Source organism: Ranitomeya imitator, chromosome 1 (assembly GCF_032444005.1).
Source record: "Ranitomeya imitator isolate aRanImi1 chromosome 1, aRanImi1.pri, whole genome shotgun sequence".
In the NCBI taxonomy this organism is placed as follows: Eukaryota; Metazoa; Chordata; class Amphibia; order Anura; family Dendrobatidae; genus Ranitomeya; species Ranitomeya imitator.
Window position 1 is genome coordinate 495,051,174 of NC_091282.1, and position 22,376 is coordinate 495,073,549.

The 22,376-nt window shown below is 45.9% G+C and overlaps 1 protein-coding gene across 1 annotated transcript; it reads left to right on the forward strand.

The window, feature by feature from the left end:
• Nucleotides 1-238: 238 nt before the first annotated feature.
• Nucleotides 239-17,870, forward strand: RPS6 (ribosomal protein S6). The gene is made up of 6 exons (XM_069766117.1): nucleotides 239-375; nucleotides 1,786-1,917; nucleotides 2,003-2,213; nucleotides 4,825-4,971; nucleotides 17,482-17,639; nucleotides 17,735-17,870. Exons 1-6 carry the CDS (start codon nucleotides 370-372, stop codon nucleotides 17,828-17,830), a joined length of 750 nt encoding a protein of 249 aa, XP_069622218.1. The 5' UTR covers nucleotides 239-369; the 3' UTR covers nucleotides 17,831-17,870.
• The last annotated feature ends 4,506 nt before the right edge of the window (nucleotides 17,871-22,376 follow it).

Sequence of the window (22,376 nt, forward strand, 5' to 3'; positions counted from 1 at the left end):
ATATATATATATATATATATATATAAAATCTCCTCTGCTCTGAGATAAGAGAATATTGAACAGCACTCGGTGCATTTGCTATCACGCCTCCCTGTTGTACAGGAACCGTCCGTGGAGGCATGTGAGGGGGTGCAGTGTGTACGGTGACATGCCGGCCGCATCACGTGGGACACGTCTCACTCAGCGCTAATCACTCAATAGGACAGGGGAAGCGGCCATACTAACCTCCCGCCACCAGATGGCGCGTATGCATATCGATGCTTTCTCGCGACGTCAGGACGCTCTCTTCCCTCCTCCGTTATGTGCGATCACTGCACGGAAGTTCGGCCTCTTTCCGGTGTGGGACCTCAGGCAGACTAGTCGGCAGCCATGAAGGTGAGCTGAGAAATGAGCCCTTACACTAAGCTTCTCCGGGCAGATATCCCCCTTATAGCTGAGTATGGCGTGTGAGGACCCTGGCGATGGTGGAGGAGAATGGATTCATTGTTGTCAGGGGCCAGATGGCAGCAGATTGGCGGCTGCGAGCAGGAGAGACATGGCGGCCGCCTATACGTGTGTGGTGTTGTGGCTGTGACCACGGCGGCTGCTGCTTGTGTGCTGCATGTACGGTGCTGGCGCCATGTATCCCGGCCGTGCAGTGTGTGGCTGCCGCCTCCGAGACATCGGTACAGTCTGTTCCTGAGGAGCTTCTGCTGCAGCGGCTGTTGGGTCCGTGCTGCTCTCCCGTGTCTGCTATTCCTATGGCCGCTCTCTGGTGCTTTCCTGTACTGACCCGGGCCCCTCCATGGGTAGGGGCCAATATCTGCTATTCCTATGGCCGCTCTCTGGTGCTTTCCTCTACTGACCCGGGCCCCTCCATGGGTAGGGTCCAGTGTCTGCTATTCCTATGGCCGCTCTCTGGTGCTTTCCTCTACTGACCCGGGCCCCTCCATGGGTAGGGGCCAATGTCTGCTATTCCTATGGCCGCTCTCTGGTGCTTTCCTCTACTGACCCGGGCCCCTCCATGGGTAGGGGCCAATATCTGCTATTGCTATGGGCACTCTGGTGCTTTCCTCTCCTGTCCCGGCCCCACCATGGGTAGGGGCCAATGTCTGCTATTCCTATGGCCGCTCTCTGGTGCTTTCCTCTACTGACCCGGGCCCCTCCATGGGTAGGGGCCAATATCTGCTATTTCTATGGCCGCGCTCTGGTGCTTTCCTGTACTGACCCGGGCCCCTCCATAGGTAGGGTCCAATGTCTGCTATTCCTATGGCCGCTCTCTGGTGCTTTCCTCTACTGACTCGGGCCCCTCCATAGGTAGGAGCCAATGTCTGCTATTCCTATGGCTGCTCTCTGGTGCTTTCCTCTACTGACCCGGGCCCCTCCATAGGTAGGAGCCAATGTCTGCTATTCCTATGGCCGCTCTCTGGTGCTTTCCTCTACTGACCCGGGCCCCTCCATGGGTAGGGGCCAATGTCTGCTATTTCTATGGCCGCTCTCTGGTGCTTTCCTCTACTGACCCGGGCCCCTCCATGGGTAGGGGGCCAATGTCTACTATTGCTATTCCCGCTCTCTGGTGCTTTCCTGTACTGACCCGGGCCCCTCCATGTTGTAGTGTAGCATTCCGATGTCCGCCATGCCTGCTCTCATTCTGTAGTATATTGATTACACGCTGTAAAGCTTTCGTCTTCACGCCATTGCTTGCTTTTCCCACCTCACCTAATATATGAATATGGCAGGTTGGTGGTTCTTGCATTGTGAAGCTCCATTAATTGCTTTCTGTAATGGTATTTCTTCTGTCTGCAGCTCAATATTTCATTCCCAGCCACTGGCTGCCAGAAGCTCATTGAAGTGGACGATGAGCGCAAACTGCGGACTTTCTATGAAAAGCGAATGGCCACCGAGGTCGCTGCTGACCCTTTGGGCGATGAGTGGAAGGTAAGTCGACTGTTCTGTGGCATTGCTGTGCAGAGATATGGGGCAAATTTGTAAAGTGACCATGATTTTCCATGTTCTTGTACAGGGGTATGTTGTGCGCATCAGTGGAGGAAATGACAAGCAAGGATTCCCCATGAAACAGGGTGTCCTCACTCATGGACGTGTCCGCCTTCTTCTCAGCAAGGGTCACTCCTGCTACCGCCCCAGGAGGACTGGCGAGCGCAAACGCAAGTCTGTTCGCGGCTGTATTGTGGACGCCAACTTAAGCGTGTTGAACTTGGTTATTGTCAGGAAAGGTGAGTTATGGCTCCCATCTTTCTCTGAGGCCACATGCACACATTGGGTATTTGGTGAGGTTTTTTTACCTCAGTATTTATAAGCCAAAACCAAGGGAGGGATAATCAAAGGCAAAGTATAATAGAAACACATCACCACTTCTGTACTTATCACCCACTCCTAGATTTGGCTAATAGATGCTAATGTAAAAAAAAAAAACCTCAGCAAATACTGAACGTGCGCACGTGGCCTAAAGTCTCAGGTTTTTGTGATGAGCATCTCCGGGATGTTGGCGTTTTTCACACTGTCTTGATGCGGTGTGCGACTGCTTGTTATTCAGCACTGGTTTACTTCAGTAATATGCATCAATGGTCAGGAAGGGGGATCGTTCATGCTCCAAGTCCATTCTCCAGCCGAGAATATACTGCAGAACCACAATAGTTTTTATGCCCACACAAGATTTGGTCAATGGCAGAGCAGCACTTGGTTCATTAAAGGAGTATTCTCATTTCAAAGATCATATTTGAATATGTAGTGGGTGTAATCAGGGCTGTGGAGTTGGTGTCATGGAAATTGAGGAGTTGGAGATCTGGCTTACCGACTCCACAGCCCTGGGTGTAATATTAGTAATTACTGCCAATTAGATACTCTGTATATGGTTTTTATTTAATAGTTGTATTGCTTACCCGATGTGCAGGTTATAGCCATCACTCAGATATCCATGGTTGTGTCCACTATGGCATTCCTGGTTACACTTGCACAGTTGGTAATGAGTTTATCATTATCAATGGCCAGGTTCTTGGGAATGTGCAATTGGAGCCTGCGCAGTAGCTCCCTGCCCAGCCACCTCACTCCTGCACTGCACATTATCAATGGCCAGGTTCTCAGGAGCACGCATAGTTAGAGCCTGCACAGTAGCTCCCTGCCCTGTCAGCTCACTCCTGCACTGCACATCATCAATGGCCAGGTTCTCAGGAGCGTGCATAGTTAGAGCCTGCGCAGTAACTCCCTGCCCTGTCAGCTCACTCCTGCACTGCACATCATCAATGGCCAGGTTCTCAGGAGCGTGCATAGTTAGGGCCTGCGCAGTAACTCCCTGCCCTGCCAGCTCACTCCTGCACTGCACATTATCAATGGCCAGGTTCTCAGGAGCACGCATAGTTAGGGCCTGCGCAGTAGCTGCCTGCCCAGCCACCTCACTCCTGCACTGCACATCATCAATGGCCAGGTTGTCAGGAGCGCATACAGTTAGAGCCTGCACAGTAACTCCCTGCCCTGTCAGCTCACTCCTGCACTGCACATTATCAATGGCCAGGTTCTCAGGAGCACGCATAGTTAGGGCCTGCGCAGTAGCTGCCTGCCCAGCCACCTCACTCCTGCACTGCACATCATCAATGGCCAGGTTGTCAGGAGCGCATACAGTTAGAGCCTGCACAGTAACTCCCTGCCCTGCCAGCTCACTCCTGCACTGCACATCATCAATGGCCAGGTTCTCAGGAGCGCGCATAGTTAGGGCCTGCGCAGTAGCTGCCTGCCCAGCCACCTCACTCCTGCACTGCACATCATCAATGGCCAGGTTCTCAGGAGCGCACATAGTTAGAGCCTGCACAGTAACTCCCTGCCAGCTCACTCCTGCACTGCACATCATCAATGGCCAGGTTCTCAGGAGCGCACATAGTTAGAGCCTGCACAGTAACTCCCTGCCCTGCCAGCTCACTCCTGCACTGCACATCATCAATGGCCAGATTCTATGCCACCTGACTGCATAGCCGCCCTGTCTTGAAGCTCTAGATGAGTGAGCTCCCTGCTTGCAAGCCTTTCTATCGGAATGAACATTAGTGTACATGATGCCTTTTAATAGCTAGCTAGGTGTGCACAATGCCGGGTTAGTTAACAAGCCAGCATATTGGTAGTCATCAGAGTACTAGTCTGACAGCAAAGAGAATATAATAGAAAAGTTATGACTGATACATGCAGTGCCTGCATCTCAGCAGGTGGATGTCAGTTGCAATTTCACATGATTTAGTTGGCCATGGAGCCCACTAAGGCTACTTTCACACTTGCGTTTTTTTGAATCCGTCACAATCGTTTATTGAGAATGCAGGATCCTGCAAAAAATTTTGCCATAGACTTGTATTAGCGACGGATTGTGATGGATGGCCATCCGTTTCATCCGTCCTGCACTGGATCCGTCGGAAATTAGCGGTCCGTCGTGCGAAGAAAACATTCATAGGAACGTTTTTTCTGCACGTCGGAAAATCGGTCATCCTGTGCTGTTGTCCGTCGACGGATATAATAATGGAAGTCTATGGACGCAGGATCCGTCGCTGACCGTCACACACTGGAATCCAGCGACGGATCCCGTTTTTCCCCTCTGAGCATGCCCAGAGGGATTCTCAGATCCGGAAAATCTCCCTCTCCCTCCTTTCATCAGTGGGTTTAACTGAATCCCCCAAAACGTAGAATTTCATTTTACTCTGCTTACAACCAAAAGCATGCCCTGTAAGCATGAAGATCTATGCAAACATTGCATATATGAAATTTGGATTGCATTAGTAGTAAACTGTTGTTAAATGCAATTTATTTAATAAAAAGCAATGTTTTGTTTTTTTTTTTTTTGTTGTCCTGCAGGTGAAAAAGATATTCCTGGCCTTACTGACAACACCGTTCCTCGTCGCCTGGGTCCAAAAAGGGCTAGCAAAATCCGCAAGCTCTTCAACCTGTCTAAGGAAGATGATGTGCGCCAGTATGTGGTCAGGAAGCCTCTTTCTAAAGAAGGTAAATGTGGTGTGCTTTAACCCCTTCATGACCCAGCCTATTTTGACCTTAATGACCTGGCAGTTTTTTGCAATTCTGACCAGTGTCCCTTTGAGGTAATAACTCAGGAACACTTCAACGAATCCTAGCGGTTCTGAGATTGTTTTTTCGTGACATTGGGCTTCATGTTAGTGGTAAATTTAGGTCGATAATTTTTGCGTTTATTTGTGAAAAAAATTGAAATTTGGCTAAAATTTTGAAAATTTTGCAATTTTCAAATTTTGAATTTTTATTCCGTTAAACGAGAGTTATGTGAAACAAAATAGTTAATAAATAACATTTCCCACATGTCTTCTTTACATCAGCACAATTTTGGAACCAAATTTCTTTTTTTGCTAGGAAGTTATTAGGGTTAAAATTTGACCAGCGATTTCTCATTTTTACAGCGAAATTTACAAAACCATTTTTTTTAGGCACCACCTCACATTTGAAGTCAGCTTGAGGGGTCTATATGGCTGAAAATACCCAAAAGTGACACCATTCTAAAAACTGCACCCCTCAAGGTGCTCAAAACCACATTCAAGAAGTTTATTAACCCTTCAGGTGCTTCACAGCAGCAGAAGCAACATGGAAGGAAAAAAATGAACATTTAACTTTTTAGTCACAAAAATTATGTCTTGGCAACAATTTTTTTATTTTCCCAATGGTAAAAAGAGAAACTGGACACCAAAAGTTACTGTACAATTTGTCCTGAGTACGCCAATACCCCATATGCGGGGGGGGGAACCACTGTTTGGGCGCACGACAGTGCTCGGAAGTGAAGGAGCGCCATTTGACTTTTTCAGTGAAAAATTGGCTCCAATCTTTAGCGGACACCATGTCACGTTTGGAGAGCCCCTGTGTGCCTAAACATTGGAGCTCCCCCACATGTGACCCAATTTTGGAAACTAACCCCCCCCCCCAAGGAACTTATCTAGATGCATAGTGAGCACTTTGAACCCCCAAGTGCTTCACAAATTGATCCGTAAAAATGAAAAAGTACCTTTTTTTTTTTTTCACAAAATTTCTATTAGCCTCAATTTGTTCATTTTCACATGGGCAACAGGATAAGGCTATGTGCACACGTTCAGGATTTCTTGCAGAAAATTCCTGAGAAAAACCGGACATTTTCTGCAAGAAATCTGCAAGAAAACTGCATGCATTTTTGCTGCGGTATTGCCGCGTTTTTTTCCGGACACTTCCCAATGCATTTTGGAGTGTGAAATCCGGGAAAAAAACCCACAAAATTAATGAACATGCTGCGTTTTTTACCGCGATGCGTTTTTTTTTTTTCGCGGAAAAAAACGCATCATGTGCACAAAACATGCAGAATTCATTCTAAATGATGAGATGCTTATTGTATGCGTTTTTTTTTTTTTTTTTGCGGTTTTATAGCGTTTTTATCGGGAAAAACCGCAACGTGTGCACACAGCCTAAATGGATCCTTACATATGTTGGGCAATTTCTCCTGAGTACACCGATACCTCATATGTGGTCACAAACCACTGTTTGTGCACATGGCAAGGCTCGGAAGGGAAGGAGCGCCATTTGACTTTTTCAATGAAAAATTGGCTCCAATCTTTAGCGGACACCATGTCGCGTTTGGAGAGCCCCTGTGTGCCTAAACATTGGAGCTCCCCCACATGTGACCCCATTTTGGAAACTAAACCCCCCCCCAAGGAACTTATCTAGATGCATAGTGAGCACGTTGAACCCCCAAGTGCTTCACAGAAGTTTACAACGCAGAGCCGTGAAAATAAAAAATCATTTTTCTTTCCTCAAAAAAAGCAATGTTTTTATTTTCACAAGGGTAACAGGATAAAATGAACACCAATAGTTGTTGCCCAGTTTGTCCTGAGTACACTGATACCCTATATGTGGGGGTAAACCACTGTTGGGCGCACGTCGGGGCTCGGAAGGGAAGTAGTGACTTTTGAAATGCAGACTTTGATGGAATGGTCTGCGGGCGTCACGTTGCGTTTGCAGAGCCCCTGATGTGCCTAAATAGTAGAAACCCCCCACAAGTGACCCCATTTTGGAAACTAGACCCCCAAGGAACTTATCTAGATATGTGGTGAGCACTTTGAACCCCCAAGTGCTTCACAGAAGTTTACAACGCAGAGCCATCAAAATAAAAAATAATTTTTCTTTCCCTAAATGATGTTTTAGCAAGCAATTTTTTATTTTCACAAGGGTAACAGGAGAAATTGGACCCCAATAATTGTTGCCCAGTTTGTCCTGATTATGCTGGTACCCCATATGTGGGGGGTAAACCACTGTTTGGGCGCACGGCAGGGCTCGGAAGGGAGGGAGCACCATTTGACTTTTTGAATGCAAGATTGACTGGAATCAATTGTGGCGCCATGTTGCGTTTTGGAGACCCCTGATGTGCCTAAACAGTGGAAACCGCTCAATTCTAACTCCAACACTAACCCAAACACACACCTAACCCTAATCCCAACTCTAGCCATAACCCTAATCACAATCCTAAACCCAACACACCCCTAATCACATCCCTAATCCCAACCCTAACCACAGCCTAATCTTAAAGGGAACCTGTCACCACGTTTTTTCAGTATGAGATAAAAATACTGTTAAATAGAGCCTGAGCTGTGCGTTACAATAGTGTATCCTGATTCCCCACCTATGCTGCCGAAATACCTCGCCCATATGACCAGACCAGCCTGATTGACAGGCGAAAACGGCGACTTTGGTAAGGTATTTCGGCAGCATAGGTGGGGAATCAGGGTACACAAAATACACTATAGTAACGCACAGCTCAGGCCCTATTTAACAGTATTTTTATCTCATACTGAAAAAACGGGGTGACAGGTTCCCTTTAACCCTATTTCCAACCCTAGCCCTAATTCCAACCCTAAGGCTATGTGCCCACGTTGCGGATTCGTGTGCGATTTTTCTGCACTATTTTTGAAAAATCCTCAGGTAAAAGGCACTGTGTTTTACCTGCAGATTTCCAGTGTTTTTTTGTGCGGGTTTCACCTGCGGATTCCTCTTGAGGAACAGGTATAAAACGCTGCGGAATCCGCACAAAGATTTGACATGCAGCGGAAAATACAACACAGCGTTTCCGCGCAGTATTTTCCGCACCATGGGCACAGCGGATTTGGTTTTCCATAGGTTTACATGGTACTGTAAACCTGATGGAAAACCGCTGCGGATCCGCAGCCAAATCCGCACAGTGTGCCCTAACCCTAGTGGGGCAAAAAAAAAACATTTTCTTTTATTATTGTCTCTACTTATGGGGGTGATAAAGGGGGGGTTTATTTATTTTTTTTTATTTTGATCGCTGTGATAGGCTCTATCACAGCGATCAAAGTGTACCTGTAACTAATCTGCCAAGCGGCAGATTCGGTGGGCGCACTGCATATGCTGCGTCACTGGTCGGATTGGCACAGGTTTTCATGACGCATACGGAGCATCAAAGGTCGGGAAGGGGTTAAGAAACTTACCGTCTGCTGATTAGTAAGGCTAATTAGAGATGGAGCGAACCACCTCCTACCTGCCAGCATCCATGGCTCTTCGATTAGCCAGCCTGTCAATCGATATAACAATGACGCTGCGCCAGGCCGGATAATCAAGAGTCATGGATGCCATCAGGTATATTGCGGTTCGAACGCTGCCGTCCAACAGCCACAAATTACTAATGTGGCCGGTTGACCCGGTCCTGCAAATCACTTTTCACCAACTAGTGCTTAACCCCTTAATCCCATATGACGTACTATCCCGTCCAGGTGACCTGGGACTTAATTCCCATGGACGGGATAGTACGTCATATGCGATCGGCCGCGCTCACGGGGGGAGCGCGGCCGATCGCGGCCGGGTGTCAGCTGCCTATCGCAGCTGACATCCGGCACTATGTGCCAGGAGCGGTCACGGACCGCTCCCGGCACATTAACCCCCGGCACACCGCGATCAAAGATGATCGCGGTGTGCCGGCGGTGCAGGGAAGCATCGCGCAGGGAGGGGGCTCCCTGCGGGCTTCCCTGAGACGATCGGTACACGGTGATGTGCTCACCGTGTACCGAGCGTCTTCTCCCTGCAGTCCCCGGATCCAAAATGGCCGCCGGGCTGCATCCGGGTCCTGCAGGGAGCACTTCCGGGTCAGGATCAGGCTGCAGCTGCAGCTCTAATCCTGCCCGGCTGTATGTTAGATCACCGATCTAACAGAGTGCTGTGCACACTGTCAGATCGGTGATCTGTGATGTCCCCCCCTGGGACAAAGTGAAAAAGTAAAAAAAAAAATTTCCACACTTGTAAAAAAAAAAATAAAAAAAAAATTCCTAAATAAAGCAGAAAAAAAAAAATATTATTCCCATAAATACATTTCTTTACATAAAAAAAAACAAAAAAACAATAAAAGTACACATATTTAGTATCGCCGCGTCCGTAACGACCCGACCTATAAAACTGGCCCACTAGTTAACCCCTTCAGTGAACACCGTAAGAAAAAAAAAAAAAAAACGAGCCAAAAAACAACGCTTTATTATCATAACGCTGAACAAAGAGTGGAATAACACGCGATCAAAAAGACGGATATAAATAACCATGTTACCTCTGAAAACGTCATCTTGTCCCGCAAAAAACGAGCCGCCATATAGCATCATAACCAAAAAAATAAAAAAGTTATAGTCCTCTGAATAAAGCGATGCCAAAATAATTATTTTTTCTATAAAATAGCTTTTATCGTATAAAAGCGCCAAAACATAAAAAAAATGATATAAATGAGGTGTCGCTGTAATCGTACTGACCCGAAGAATAAAACTGCTTCATCAATTTTACCAAACGCGGAACGGTATAAACGCCTCCCCCAAAAGAAATTCATGAATAGCTGGTTTTTGGTCATTCTGCCTCACAAAAAAATCGGAATAAAAAGCGATCAAAAACTGTCACGTGTCCGAAAATGTAACCGATAAAAACGTCAACTCGTCCCGCAAAAAACAAGACCTCACATGACTCTGTGGACCAAAATATGGAAAAATTATAGGTCTCAAAATGTGGAGACGCAAAAACTTTTTTGCTATAAAAAGCGTCTTTTAGTGTGTGACGGCTGCCAATCATAAAAATCCGCTAAAAAACTCGCTATAAAAGTAAATCAAACCCCCCTTCATCACCCCCTTAGTTAGGCTAGGTTCACATTGCGTTAATGGGTTAACGCTAACGGACAGCGTTGCACGGCGAAAATGTCACAATTAACGCCGTGCAACGGGTCCGTTAGCACAACCATTGACAGCAATGTGATTTTCAGGTGTAGCGCATCGCTAGAGCGTGCCATTTTCGGCTCGCGCTAGCAAGGTGCCATTCTTTTGTGGCGCGCCTCAGACGCTGCTTGCAGCGTCCGCGGCGCGCCCGAGGTCCGATCCCCGATCTTCCAGAGCGGGGACGTTAACGCGACCACTAAACACGACACCTAAAAAGACATTGTGTTAGCGCAATCCGCTAGTGCTAAACGGATTTCCCTAACGCAATGTGAACCTAGCCTTAGGGAAAAATAATAAAATTAAAAAAAATGTATTTATTTCCATTTTCCGGTTAGGGTTAGGGTTAGGGCTAGGGTTGGGGCTAGGGTTAGGGTTTGGATTACATTTACGGTTGGGATTAGGGTTGGGATTAGAATTAGGGGTGTGTCTGGGTTAGGTGTGTGGTTAGGGTTACAGTTGGGATTAGGGTTAGTGGTGCGTTTGGATTAGGGTTTCATTTATAATTGGGGGGTTTCCACTGTTTAGACACATCAGGGGCTCTCCAAACGCGACATGGCGTCCGATCTCAATTCCAGCCAATTCTGCATTGAAAAAGTAAAACAGTGCTCCTTCACTTCCGAGCTCTCCCGTGCGCCCAAACAGGGGTTTACCCCAACATATGGGGTATCAGCGTACTCGAGACAAATTGGACAACAACTTTTTGGGTCCAAGTTCTCTTGTTATCCTTGGGAAAATAAAAATTTGGGGGGCTAAAAATCATTTTTGTGGGAAAAAAAAGGATTTTTATTTTCACGGCTCTGCGTTGTAAACTGTAGTGAAACACTTGGGGGTTCAAAGTTTTCACAACACATCTAGATAAGTTCCATGGGAGGTCTAGTTTCCAATATGGGGTCACTTGTGGGTGGTTTCTACTGTTTGGGTACATCAGGGGCTCTGCAAATGCAACGTGACGCCTGCAGACCAATCCATCTAAGTCTGCATTCCAAATGGCGCTCCTTCCCTTCCGAGCTCTGCCATGAGCCCAAACAGTGGTTCCCCCCCACATATGGGGTATCAGCGTACTCAGGACAAATTGAACAACAACTTTTGGGGTCCAATTTATTCTGTTACCCTTGTAAAAATACAAAGCTGGGGGCTAAAAAATCATTTTTGTGAAAAAAAAAAGAATTTTTATTTTCACGGGTCTGCGTTATAAACTGTAGTGAAACACTTAGGGGTTCAAAGTTCTCACAACACATCTAGATAAGTTCCATGGGAGGTCTAGTTTCTAATATGGGGTCACTTGTGGGGGGTTTGTACTGTTTGGGTACATCAGGGGCTCTGCAAATGCAACGTGACTCCTGCAGACCAATCCATCTAAGTCTGCATTCCAAATGGCGCTCCTTCCCTTCCGAGCTCTGCCATGCGCCCAAACAGTGGTTCCCCCCCACATATGGGGTATCAGCGTACTCAGGACAAATTGGACAACAACTTTTGGGGTCCAATTTATTATGTTACCCTTGTGAAAATACAAAACTGGGGGCTAAAAAATTTTTGCGAAAAAAAAATAAATTTATTTTAACAGCTCTGCGTTATAAACTGTAGTGAAACACTTGGGGGTTCAAAGCTCTCAAAACACATCTAGATAAGTTCCTTAGAGGGTCTAGTTTCCAAAATGGTGTCACTTGTGGGGGTTTTTAATGTTTAGGCACATCAGGGGCTCTCCAAACCAACATGGCGTCCCATCTTAATTCCAGTCAATTTTGCATTGAAAAGTCAAATGGCGCTCCTTCCCTTCCGAGCTCTGCTATGCACCCAAAAAGTGGTTTACCCCCACATATGGGGTATCGTCGCACTCAGGACAAATTGCACAACAATTTTTGTGGTCTAATTTCTTCTCTTACCCTTGGGAAAATAAAAAATTGGGGGCGAAAAGATCATTTTTGTGAAAAAATAAGATTTTTTATTTTTACGGCTCTGCATTATAAACTTCTGTGAAGCACTTGTTGGGTCAAAGTGCTCACCACACATCTAGATAAGTTCCTTAAGGGGTCTACTTCTCAAAATGGTGTCACTTGTGAGGGGTTCCAATGTTTAGGCACATCAGGGGCTCTCCAAACGCAACATGGCGTCCCATCTCAATTCCAGTCAATTTTGCATTGAAAAGTCAAATGGCGCTCCTTTCCTTCCGAGCTCTGCCATGCGCCCAAACAGTGGTTTACCCCCACATATGGGGTATCGTCGCACTCAGGACAAATTGCACAACAACTTTTGTGGTCTAATTTCTTCTCTTACCCTTGGGAAAATAAAAAATTGGTGGCGAAAAGATTATTTTTGTGAAAAAATATGATTTTTTATTTTTACGGCTCTGCATTATAAACTTCTGTGAAGCACTTGTTGGGTCAAAGTGCTCACCACACCTCTAGATAAGTTCCTTAAGGGGTCTACTTTCCAAAATGGTGTCACTTGTGGGGATTTCAATGTTTAGGCACATCAGGGGCTCTCCAAACGCAACATGGCATCCCATCTCAATTCCAGTCAATTTTGCATTGAAAAGTAAAATGGCGCTCCTTCCCTTCCGAGCTCTGCCATACGCCCAAACAATGGTTTACACCCATATACGGGGTATCAGCGTACTCAGGACAAATTGGCCAACAATTTTTGAGGTTCAATTTCTTCTCTTACTCTTGGGAAAATAAAAAATTGGGGGCGAAAAGATCATTTTTGTGAAAAAATATGATTTTTTATTTTTACGGCTCTGCATTATAAACTTCTGTGAAGCAATTGGTGGGTCAAAGTGGTCACCACACATCTAGATAAGTTCCTTAGGGTGTCTACTTTCCAAAATGGTGTCACTTGTGGGGGGTTTCAATGTTTAGGCACATCAGTGGCTCTCCAAACGCAACATGGTGTCCCATCTCAATTCCTGTCAATTTTGCATTTAAAAGTCAAATGGCGCTCCTTCCCTTCCGAGCTCTGCCATGCGCCCAAACAGTGGTTTACCCCCACATATGGGGTATCAGCGTACTCAGTACAGATTGTACAACAATGTTTGGCATCCATTTTATCCTGTTACCCTTGGTAAAATAAAACAAATTGGAGCTGAAATAAATTTTGTGTGAAAAAAAGTTAAATATTCATTTTTATTTAAACATTCCAAAAATTCCTGTGAAACCCCTGAAGGGTTAATAAACTTCTTGAATGTGGTTTTGAGCACCTTGAGGGGTGCAGTTTTTAGAATGGTGTCACACTTGGGTATTTTCTATCATATAGACCCCTCAAAATGACATCAAATGAGATGTGGTCCCTAAAAAAAAATGGTGTTGTAAAAATGAGAAATTGCTGGTCAACTTTGAACCCTTATAACTCCCTAACAAAAAAAAATTTTGGTTCCAAAATTGTGCTGATGTAAAGGAGACATGTGGGAAATGTTACTTATTAAGTATTTTGCGTGACATATCTCTGTGATTTAAGGGCATAAAAATTTAAAGTTGGAAAATTGCGAAATTTTCAAAATTTTCGCCAAATTTCCGTTTTTTTCACAAATAAACGCAAGTTATATCGAATAAATGTTACTACTAAAATGAAGTACAATATGTCACGAGAAAACAATGTCAGAATCGCCAAGATCCGTTGAAGCGTTCCAGAGTTATAACCTCATAAAGGGACAGTGGTCAGAATTGTAAAAATTGGCCCGGTCATTAACGTGCAAACCACCCTCGGGGCTTAAGGGGTTAACCCTGTCACCTCCAGGCCACTTTGTGTTTTGTTTTTTTTATTCATTTTTTTTTCCTCCCCTTCCTGCAAGAGCCATATTGATGAAACAAAATAAAGATTGAATTTTTTTCCATGAATCTAGACGTATGAGGGCTTGTTTTTTGCAAGACACGTTGTACTTTTGAATGACACTTCTGAATGATTCATTTCACCATATAGTGTACTGGAAAAAGGGGGAAAAAAATCCAAGTGTGGTAAAACTGCAATTCCACAATTGTTTTTTTATTTACCATGTTCACTATACAGTAAAACTGACATGGCAATACGATTCTCCAGGTCAGTACGAGTACACAGATGCCAAACATGTAAAGTTTATTACAGATTATCAACTTTCTGAGAGCTAAGGTTTCAGAGCGAATGGAGAACACAGATGATGCTTGTACTAATTGCTCTAGTACCTCACCTCAGAGCTGGATTCACAACAACACAGCTTTGTACTGCTGTGTACGATCCTCCATGCTGCCTCTTGTCTGTAGGGAGCAGGATCTCTTCATGTAATGTATGGGAGACATTGCCTCTTCTAGGCTTAGCTCATAGAAAGCTGACAATTTATAGAGCGAGAATAGACAATAAATGCAAGATGTGATTTTATTTTAGGCTGTTCACAATTGTTTGGTATGTACAAAGCTGCTTCATACACAGCCTGAGGGCTTGCTTACACTTGCAAATAAATCTGATGAGTGCAATCTGATAAAAATTGGATTGCACTCTGCCGAATGTTACTTTACGGGGTAAGTCACATCTGTAATAGTTTGCCGAATCAGCATGAGAAAATGTCAGTATGCAGCGAATGGCTGCCAGACTCTGATTGCGCTCACCCATATAAGTATTGTGGGTGCATGTGAAACATCGCACTGCACTTGGATGTTGGCAATGGAGGAGGTGGAGAAACTACTTTCTCCTTCTCTTCCGAACCTCTCTGCATTCTGTGCACGCTCCAGTGCTGAGCCTGCATGGTTTCCGACACATGACAGCTGATTTGATCAGCTGTCTTGTGTCCCTAAGGCTGGGGTCACACTGCGTTATGGCAGTCAGACGGACTGAGTTACACCGCGGCATAACGCAGTGTATCGCACTCCGTTAACGCTGCCAGTAACCCCTATTTATCGGGCGCACCGCTAGCACAGATGAATCATTGCGCTAGCAGTATAGCATAACGCGATGGCGTGTATGCTATAGCGTTAACACAACCCGTCAGCGCTATGAGTTGAAAGGGCTGCTTTAACGCAGTATGAGCCTGGCCTAACATCCACGTGTGGAATCATGATCCACCTGCATCTGTTAGCATGTTAAATGCCACTGTTGATCTTCTGACAGCAACATTGCGTCCCTAATCCCGCCCATAAGCACCCCTGTCACATGATTGCAGGGCGCCAATGGGTTGGCTTGACAACCTGGGGTCTGCAGGAGACCCCTGTGGTTGTCATTGCCGCTCTGTTACGAGTGCTGCACAGTGGCCTGTGTTCATAGCAGATGATCAGTTCTGCTTCACATAGTAGGGTTGAAGAGCAGCTATGTGTAGAACAGGCGATCGTAGTATCGCAGCTTCCAGTCTCCTAAGGAGACTGTTGAACCAAGTAAAAAGTAGAAAAAAAAGTTTTTACAAATAATAAGTAGAAAAGTTCATAGTCCCACCCCCACCCTTTGCACCATTCAAAATAAAACCATGTGGTATTGCCACATTCAGAAACGCCCGATTTATCAAAATATAAAAAGAATTCATCGGTAAGCGCCATAATGAGAAAAAAATCAAAAGGCCAGAATTACAAGCTTTTTTTTTTTTATATCACCGCAACATTTAAATAACAGGCAATCAAAAGATCATTTCTAACCCCAAAATAGTATCGATAGAAACGTCAGTTTAGCGCCAAAAAATAAACCCCCACCCAGCCCCAGATCTTCAAAAAAAAAAAAAGAGACACTACGGTTCCCAGGAAAATGGTCCTATATTTTATGGGGCTTCACAAGTCTTCCTCAACAGATGTCATGGGAGAGAAGGATCCCACTTGTTGGATTTCCAATGGCCAATCATTTTGTGCTCCATCATAGAGAACACCAGTGCTCACCTGAGCTTTCGACTGTTGTCGAACAATCGTTCGCTAATGTGTATGGGGCTTTTACTCTAGTAAATGCAGTCTTATTTTCAGGTCTAAGATCTCTTTAATGTTTGCAGTTTGTATTGTGAAATGTAGTGAAAGGTCCATTAAAGGGAACTTGTCATGAGGTTCATGCTGCCTCATGAATTGCAGCCAGGCATGCATCCCTGCCCCATGGTGTCTCCCATGTGTGTACATAGAGCGATCTGTCTGTCAACGGCAGCGGCGTGTGGAGAACCCTGCTGCAGATTATATGGATAGACCTGTCTAGTCAAAACTGTTTTCTCTGAAACATGGTGGCATTTCAGCAACTGGCACACCTGACTGGAATCGTGCAGCCAGGCTCTGATTCTTGCTGCCCGTGGTTCAGGCCTCATGAATCTAGTGACGCTACGAAGAAAGATTCTCATATACTATTCAAACAATTTTGTTTTATCAGCCGTTTTACTTCTGTTTACATGATCTGCTTCATGTATAAGAATGTGATTGGTGAAAGGCTTTCAGTGTAGGAAAGTGAAGTTTTAGAGTTAATAACGTTAGAGGCTTCTACTCAGGTTAGTTCATGTGAGTGGTTGTGAACAGTGCCTTGCTGTGGGGGACCTGTGCTGACACTCACTGACTTGAATTAACCTCACTTTTTGATTAGTGTATTGCCAAAGGGCTCTTGTAATAAGAATCGTCTACCGGGGAGAACTCCTTTAGTGTGTAAAGGTTCTTGTTAGTGGTAGACCTTAGTTGTTCAAGGGGAAAAGAGTGGGACATTGTAAATGGCATAAGATTTGAGAAAAATGCTTATCCTAGTAGGAATTATCTTTGAACAATCTTGAAATTTAAGATGAGCCAGAGGACAGATGATACCGCTGTGTATTGTTACTACACAAGGGTGACTGCACTAAAAGCAAAATTGTATTTTACTGCACTCTGATGAGGAGAGATGTAGGCCAGACAAGAATTGGCTAGTATTAATCTTAATAACACAAAATGAGTTCACATTAGCATTCGGGGGCTTCGCGGAGGGCTGCGTACTACCTCCGTCAAGCTCCGCATACTTTTGCGTGCGTCCTGCATACTTATCTTTAACATTGTTAAAATTGGGTACGCAGAACATGCAGTTGCGTCGTTTTGACTGATCTGCCGTCCACACAAAACGCAACTTGTTGCGTACCTGTGCAGTCGGCGAGTGCGTCAAAATAACGCATCTGCATACATCCGCATGTCCTGCGTACCCAATGTTAAAGGTGGATATGCAGGACGCATGCAGAAGTAGACAGAGTTAATGGAGGTAGTAAGCAGCCCTCCGTAAAGCCCCCGAATGCTAATGTCAACTTAGCCTAAGCGACACATTGCAGGGTGCCTTTGCGAATGATTGTACTGTAAGACAAAGTTGTTATATTGTGTAACCTGATATTTTGTGTTAATAGGCAAGAGGGCCAGAACCAAAGCCCCCAAGATCCAGCGTCTTGTGACTCCAAGAGTTCTTCAGCACAAGCGTAGACGTATTGCCCTGAAGAAGCAACGTACTCAGAAAAACAAGGATCAGGCAGCAGATTATGCCAAGCTGTTGGCTAAGAGAACAAAGGTATGATCATTTCAGTTGAAATCCCTTCAGAATTTGTAATTCATATTTAGCATAATTTTTTTTTTTTTACATACAATTTCATTGCTTTTATATAGGAAGCAAAGGAGAAGCGCCAGGAGAAGATTGCCAAGAGACGTAGACTTTCATCCCTGAGAGCCTCCACATCCAAATCTGAATCCAGCCAGAAGTAAATGCTCATGACTTAAATAAAGAACTTTTTCTTGTAAATGACCAATTTGTGTATTTTTATTTTTTTAAATAAACCGTATACCGTATTTTCCGGCATTTAAGACTACTTCCACATCTTGGCCAGATCAGTATCTGCTCTTGTACTTGTTCTATCACCAATGAACCTACCAACGTTGTAAACTTTCATATGCCTCATTCTGTGTGGACATATCCATCAACATACCTCTCTCCACCCCTCCCCCCCCCCCCCCCCCCCCGTTGGGAATGTACAAGTACGACTTGTTGATACACTAATATTACGCGACATTGTGATCAAGGCCACAGGGTGGCCGAAACGTCAAAAATGATCTGTCGCTTATCACTTATAAATAAACATTTTCACTTGAAGCAAAATATATCTTTGATATGAGTGCAGTGATTACTGACTTTACCTATCTGTGGGATCATTGATTCCGTTCACTAGCACCATACACCTAATCAACAGTCGAGTGCTAGCCATTCGTTCCTTCTGTGGGCGTGTAAGATGACCCCCCCCAACTTTTCTAGTTAAAATATAAAATCTTAAAAGTTGGGGGTCGTCTTATACGCCGTGTTTCGGCTTATAGGATGCGTGACCAATGTGCGTATGGTGGGGTGGAGTGGTCCCAATGACGAAGAGAGGGGGCTCCCACAGGGAAGGAGTAAGTGGAGTATTCCCCTATTTCCTCATTGTGGCGGCGTATCTTCGCGCAGCGTAGGGTCTCCGTCGGCATTTCCTCAAGGCCCGGAGGCCACCGCATTGCAGCAATGGACCTGCCGAGGGCCTCCAGGCCTTGAGGAAATGCTGGCGGAGCCCCTACACTGCGCGAAGATACGCCGCCACAATGAGGTAATAGCGGACGAGATCTGAATTGACATGTGCCGCCCCCAGCGGCCATTTTCCTGGAGGCCACTGCAGTGGAGCTGCCGGGGCCTCCAGGCTTTGAGGAAATGCCGGCGGATCCCCAACGCTGCACAAAGATACGCTGCCCCCACAGCACAGAGCTCCCACGCTGCACAAAGAGGAGCCGCCGACGACCCCAGCACGGAGACACCATGCTGCACAAAGAGGAGCTGCCGCCGCCCCCCAGCACGGAGAGTATCGCTGCCACTGAGGTGAGATGCCCCCTCACTTTGTCATCAGGACCACTCACACCCACCCACCATATGCACATTGGTCCGCACCCGCCCTATAAGAGGACCTCTGACTTTTAAGAAGATTTTCAGGGGTTAAAAGGTCGCCGCCACGGTATTTCTAAGTATGTTCCGAATCTAAAAAATTTTGGGGGAAAAGTGCATCTTCTAGTCTGAAAAATACAGTAAATTAAATCATATCAGCCAACACCTAGTTTACCAGATAGGATAGTTTTCCTGTAGCGCGTTGCCTGTAAATGAGAAACTCCCACCCACCCCCAAAAGCCCACTGCTGGAGCACTATTGGAATTCTTAAAAATGCAAAGGATGCTTCATACCTGTCAATCGTTAATGTGTCCTCACAGGTAAGTGTAGATGTAGCACCTGACGACCCCTGTAAGATACTATGACATCTATACTGTACAGGGAATGCCATAAAAAGAGTTCAATTAACCATGGTGAACTTGCTTCCCTGAGAGAGAGAGAGGTATGTTTGATAAATATTAGGTTAGGGTCCCATCAATAAAAAGTACGCCTTGTCACGGCTGGTGGGCTCTCCTGAATTGACCAATTTATACGCCAAGTACATTGATTTTAGAAGTATTCCACCTAAAAGTAATACAGTCGAAAATTTCATATATTCAGTGTTTGCATATATCTTAAAATATGAGTTATCCAGTAGTTGATACATTTCTCCTTTGCCTCATTGGGGGACACAGACTTAGGTGTATGCTGCTGCCAATAGGAGGCTGACACTAAGAGATACAAAGAAAGTTGGCGCCTCCTCTGCAGTATACACCCTCCTACTGGCTCTCAGCTAACCAGTTCTTGTTTAGTGTCTGTAGGAGGCACTTGGGTCTGGTTCAGACCCCATCGGTTTTATTTAATTTTTTTACTTTTCTGTAAATTTTTATTTTTTTTAAATTAACGGAGTGAAGGGGGCGACGGATCCTTTCAAGGTTCCGATCTCCCCCCGAACCATCAACAGGCAATGTGATGTGAGAAGCCATGCCTGAGCTCAATTTAGGGACGACTGTTCCTTCGGGTCCCGATCTACCCACACCAGCAACGGGCAAGCACATGGAGTGTCGCCTCTATGTATCCTCTCCTGGAGCCAGGCCTAATGCCGGACAACTTGCCCAGTCCACCCGGGGGCTTGAACTCCGTGGATGTACAGAGGCTCCTTCTCTTTGGCGTCCGAGCAGCCCCCACTGTCCCACCACTGTTAAAGCGGATGGCACAAGGAGGCGGGACGGTTCCTCTCCACCTCCCTAACAAAGGGATGGTGGATTGAGGGTTATCGCTTTATCCCTGCACCGTCCACGCTGCAATACCTGACCTGCAGCAGAACAGTGCGCGCTTTCCTTGGTGCTGAAACCCAGTCATCCGCGGCTGCTCCATGCCGGGACGTGCACCAATGGTGAGTGGATCCTGTCAACGATGGGTCCCTGCCGTGGGATATTAACATGGCTTCCCTGTGGCCCACCTCCCTAAGGTAACGCCCTGGCCGGCTGCAAAAATTCAGCCCCCGGCTTCGGCCGATGTGTAAGCCACATCCCGGAAGTCGCGCCTGCACTATGGTGCACTAAGGCGGGTCTGCCCATCTTTTCTGGTGTTTTCTGCCTGGCACGGGAGCATTCGCTTTTCTCGGCCCAATGCCCCTCTATTCTACCCCTGGTATTACTCCTGCCGGCTGCAGAAATTTAGGCCTCGGCTTGGGCCTATTCATGGAAGTCACGAGGCTCCGCCCACATCGCATCTGTTGCTCTGCCTCCGAAATGGCTCCTCTTGCTCTCTGCAAGACTTTATCACCTCTGCAACTCCCAGTGGCCATCTTGGTCCACCTGGCCGGCAGGGGCAATGTTTTTTTTTTGTGTGTTTTTTTTGCATTAAAGGGGCACAACAACTGCAGCTGGGTAAGGAAGTACTGCCCTCTTCCCTCCTGTACTTACATGAATGACCCATATTATTCCCCGGTCTTAATGGAGGCATCCCCGGTCTTAAAGCATGATCAAGATTCCCTGGTCTAAAAGGCACATGACCAGCATTTCCTGGTCTTAAAGGCATTTCACTAGCATTCCCTGGTCTTAAAGACACATGAACAGTCCGAAGCCGGTCACCCTAAATGAACTCAGGAACCCTCTGCCAATCCCAGCTCATCGCTCGCAGAGTACCTAGTTTCCCTGGGTGGGCTTCATCACTGCCACATCCCCTTGGCTTCTCTGATCAAGAGATTGAAGCCCTCCGTCAACCCTCTGTGGCTCGGAGTGCTCGCAGGACCGAAATATATACCTTTTTCTATTCGCCACGACAGCACCCACTAGAGAGAGGGGATCCGCCCCTAGGAACAGGAAACCTACAGTCATGGCCAGAAGTTTTGAGAATGACACCAAAATTATATTTTCACATGATCTGCTGCCCTCTGGTTTTTATTAGTGTTTGTCTGATGTTTATATCACACACAGAAATATAATTGCAATCATATTATGAGTACCAATAGGTTATATTGACAGTTAGAATGAGTTAATGCAGCAAGTCAATATTTGCAGTGTTGACCCTTCTTCTTCAAGACCTCTGCAATTCTCCCTGGCATGCTCTCAATCAACTTCTGGACCAAATCCTGACTGATAGCAGTCCATTCTTGCATAATCAATGCTTGCATTTTGCCAGAATTTGTTGGTTTTTGTTTGTCCACCCGTCTCTTGATGATTGACCACAAGTTCTCAATGGGATTAAGATCTGGGGAGTTTCCAGGCCATGGTCCCAAAATCTCTATGTTTTGTTCCATGAGCCATTTAGTTATCACCTTTGCTTTATGGCAAGGTGCTCCATCATGCTGGAAAAGGCATTGTTGGGCGCCAAACTGCTCTTGGACGGTTGGGAGAAGTTGCTCTTGGAGGACATTCTGGTACCATTCTTTATTCATGGCTGTGTTTTTAGGCAAGACTGTGAGTGAGCCGATTCCCTTGGCTGAGAAGCAACCCCACACATGAATGGTTTCAGGATGCTTTACAGTTGGCATCAGACAAGACTGGTGGTAGCGCTCACCTCTTCTTCTCCGAATAAGCTGTTTTCCAGATGTCCCAAACAATCGAAAAGGGGATTCATCAGAGAAAATGACTTTGCCCTAGTCCTCAGCAGTCTACTCCCTGTACCTTTTGCAGAATATCAGTCGGTCCCTGATGTTTTTTCTGGAGAGAAGTGGCTTCTTTGCTGCCCTCCTTGAAACCAGGCCTTGCTCAAAGAGTCTCTGCCTCACAGCGCGTGCAGAAGCACTCACACCAGCCTGCTGCCATTCCTGAGCAAGCTCGGCACTGCTGGTAGTCCGATCCCGCAGCTGAAACAGTTTTAAGATATGGTCCTGGCACTTGCTGGTCTTTCTTGGGCGCCCTGAAG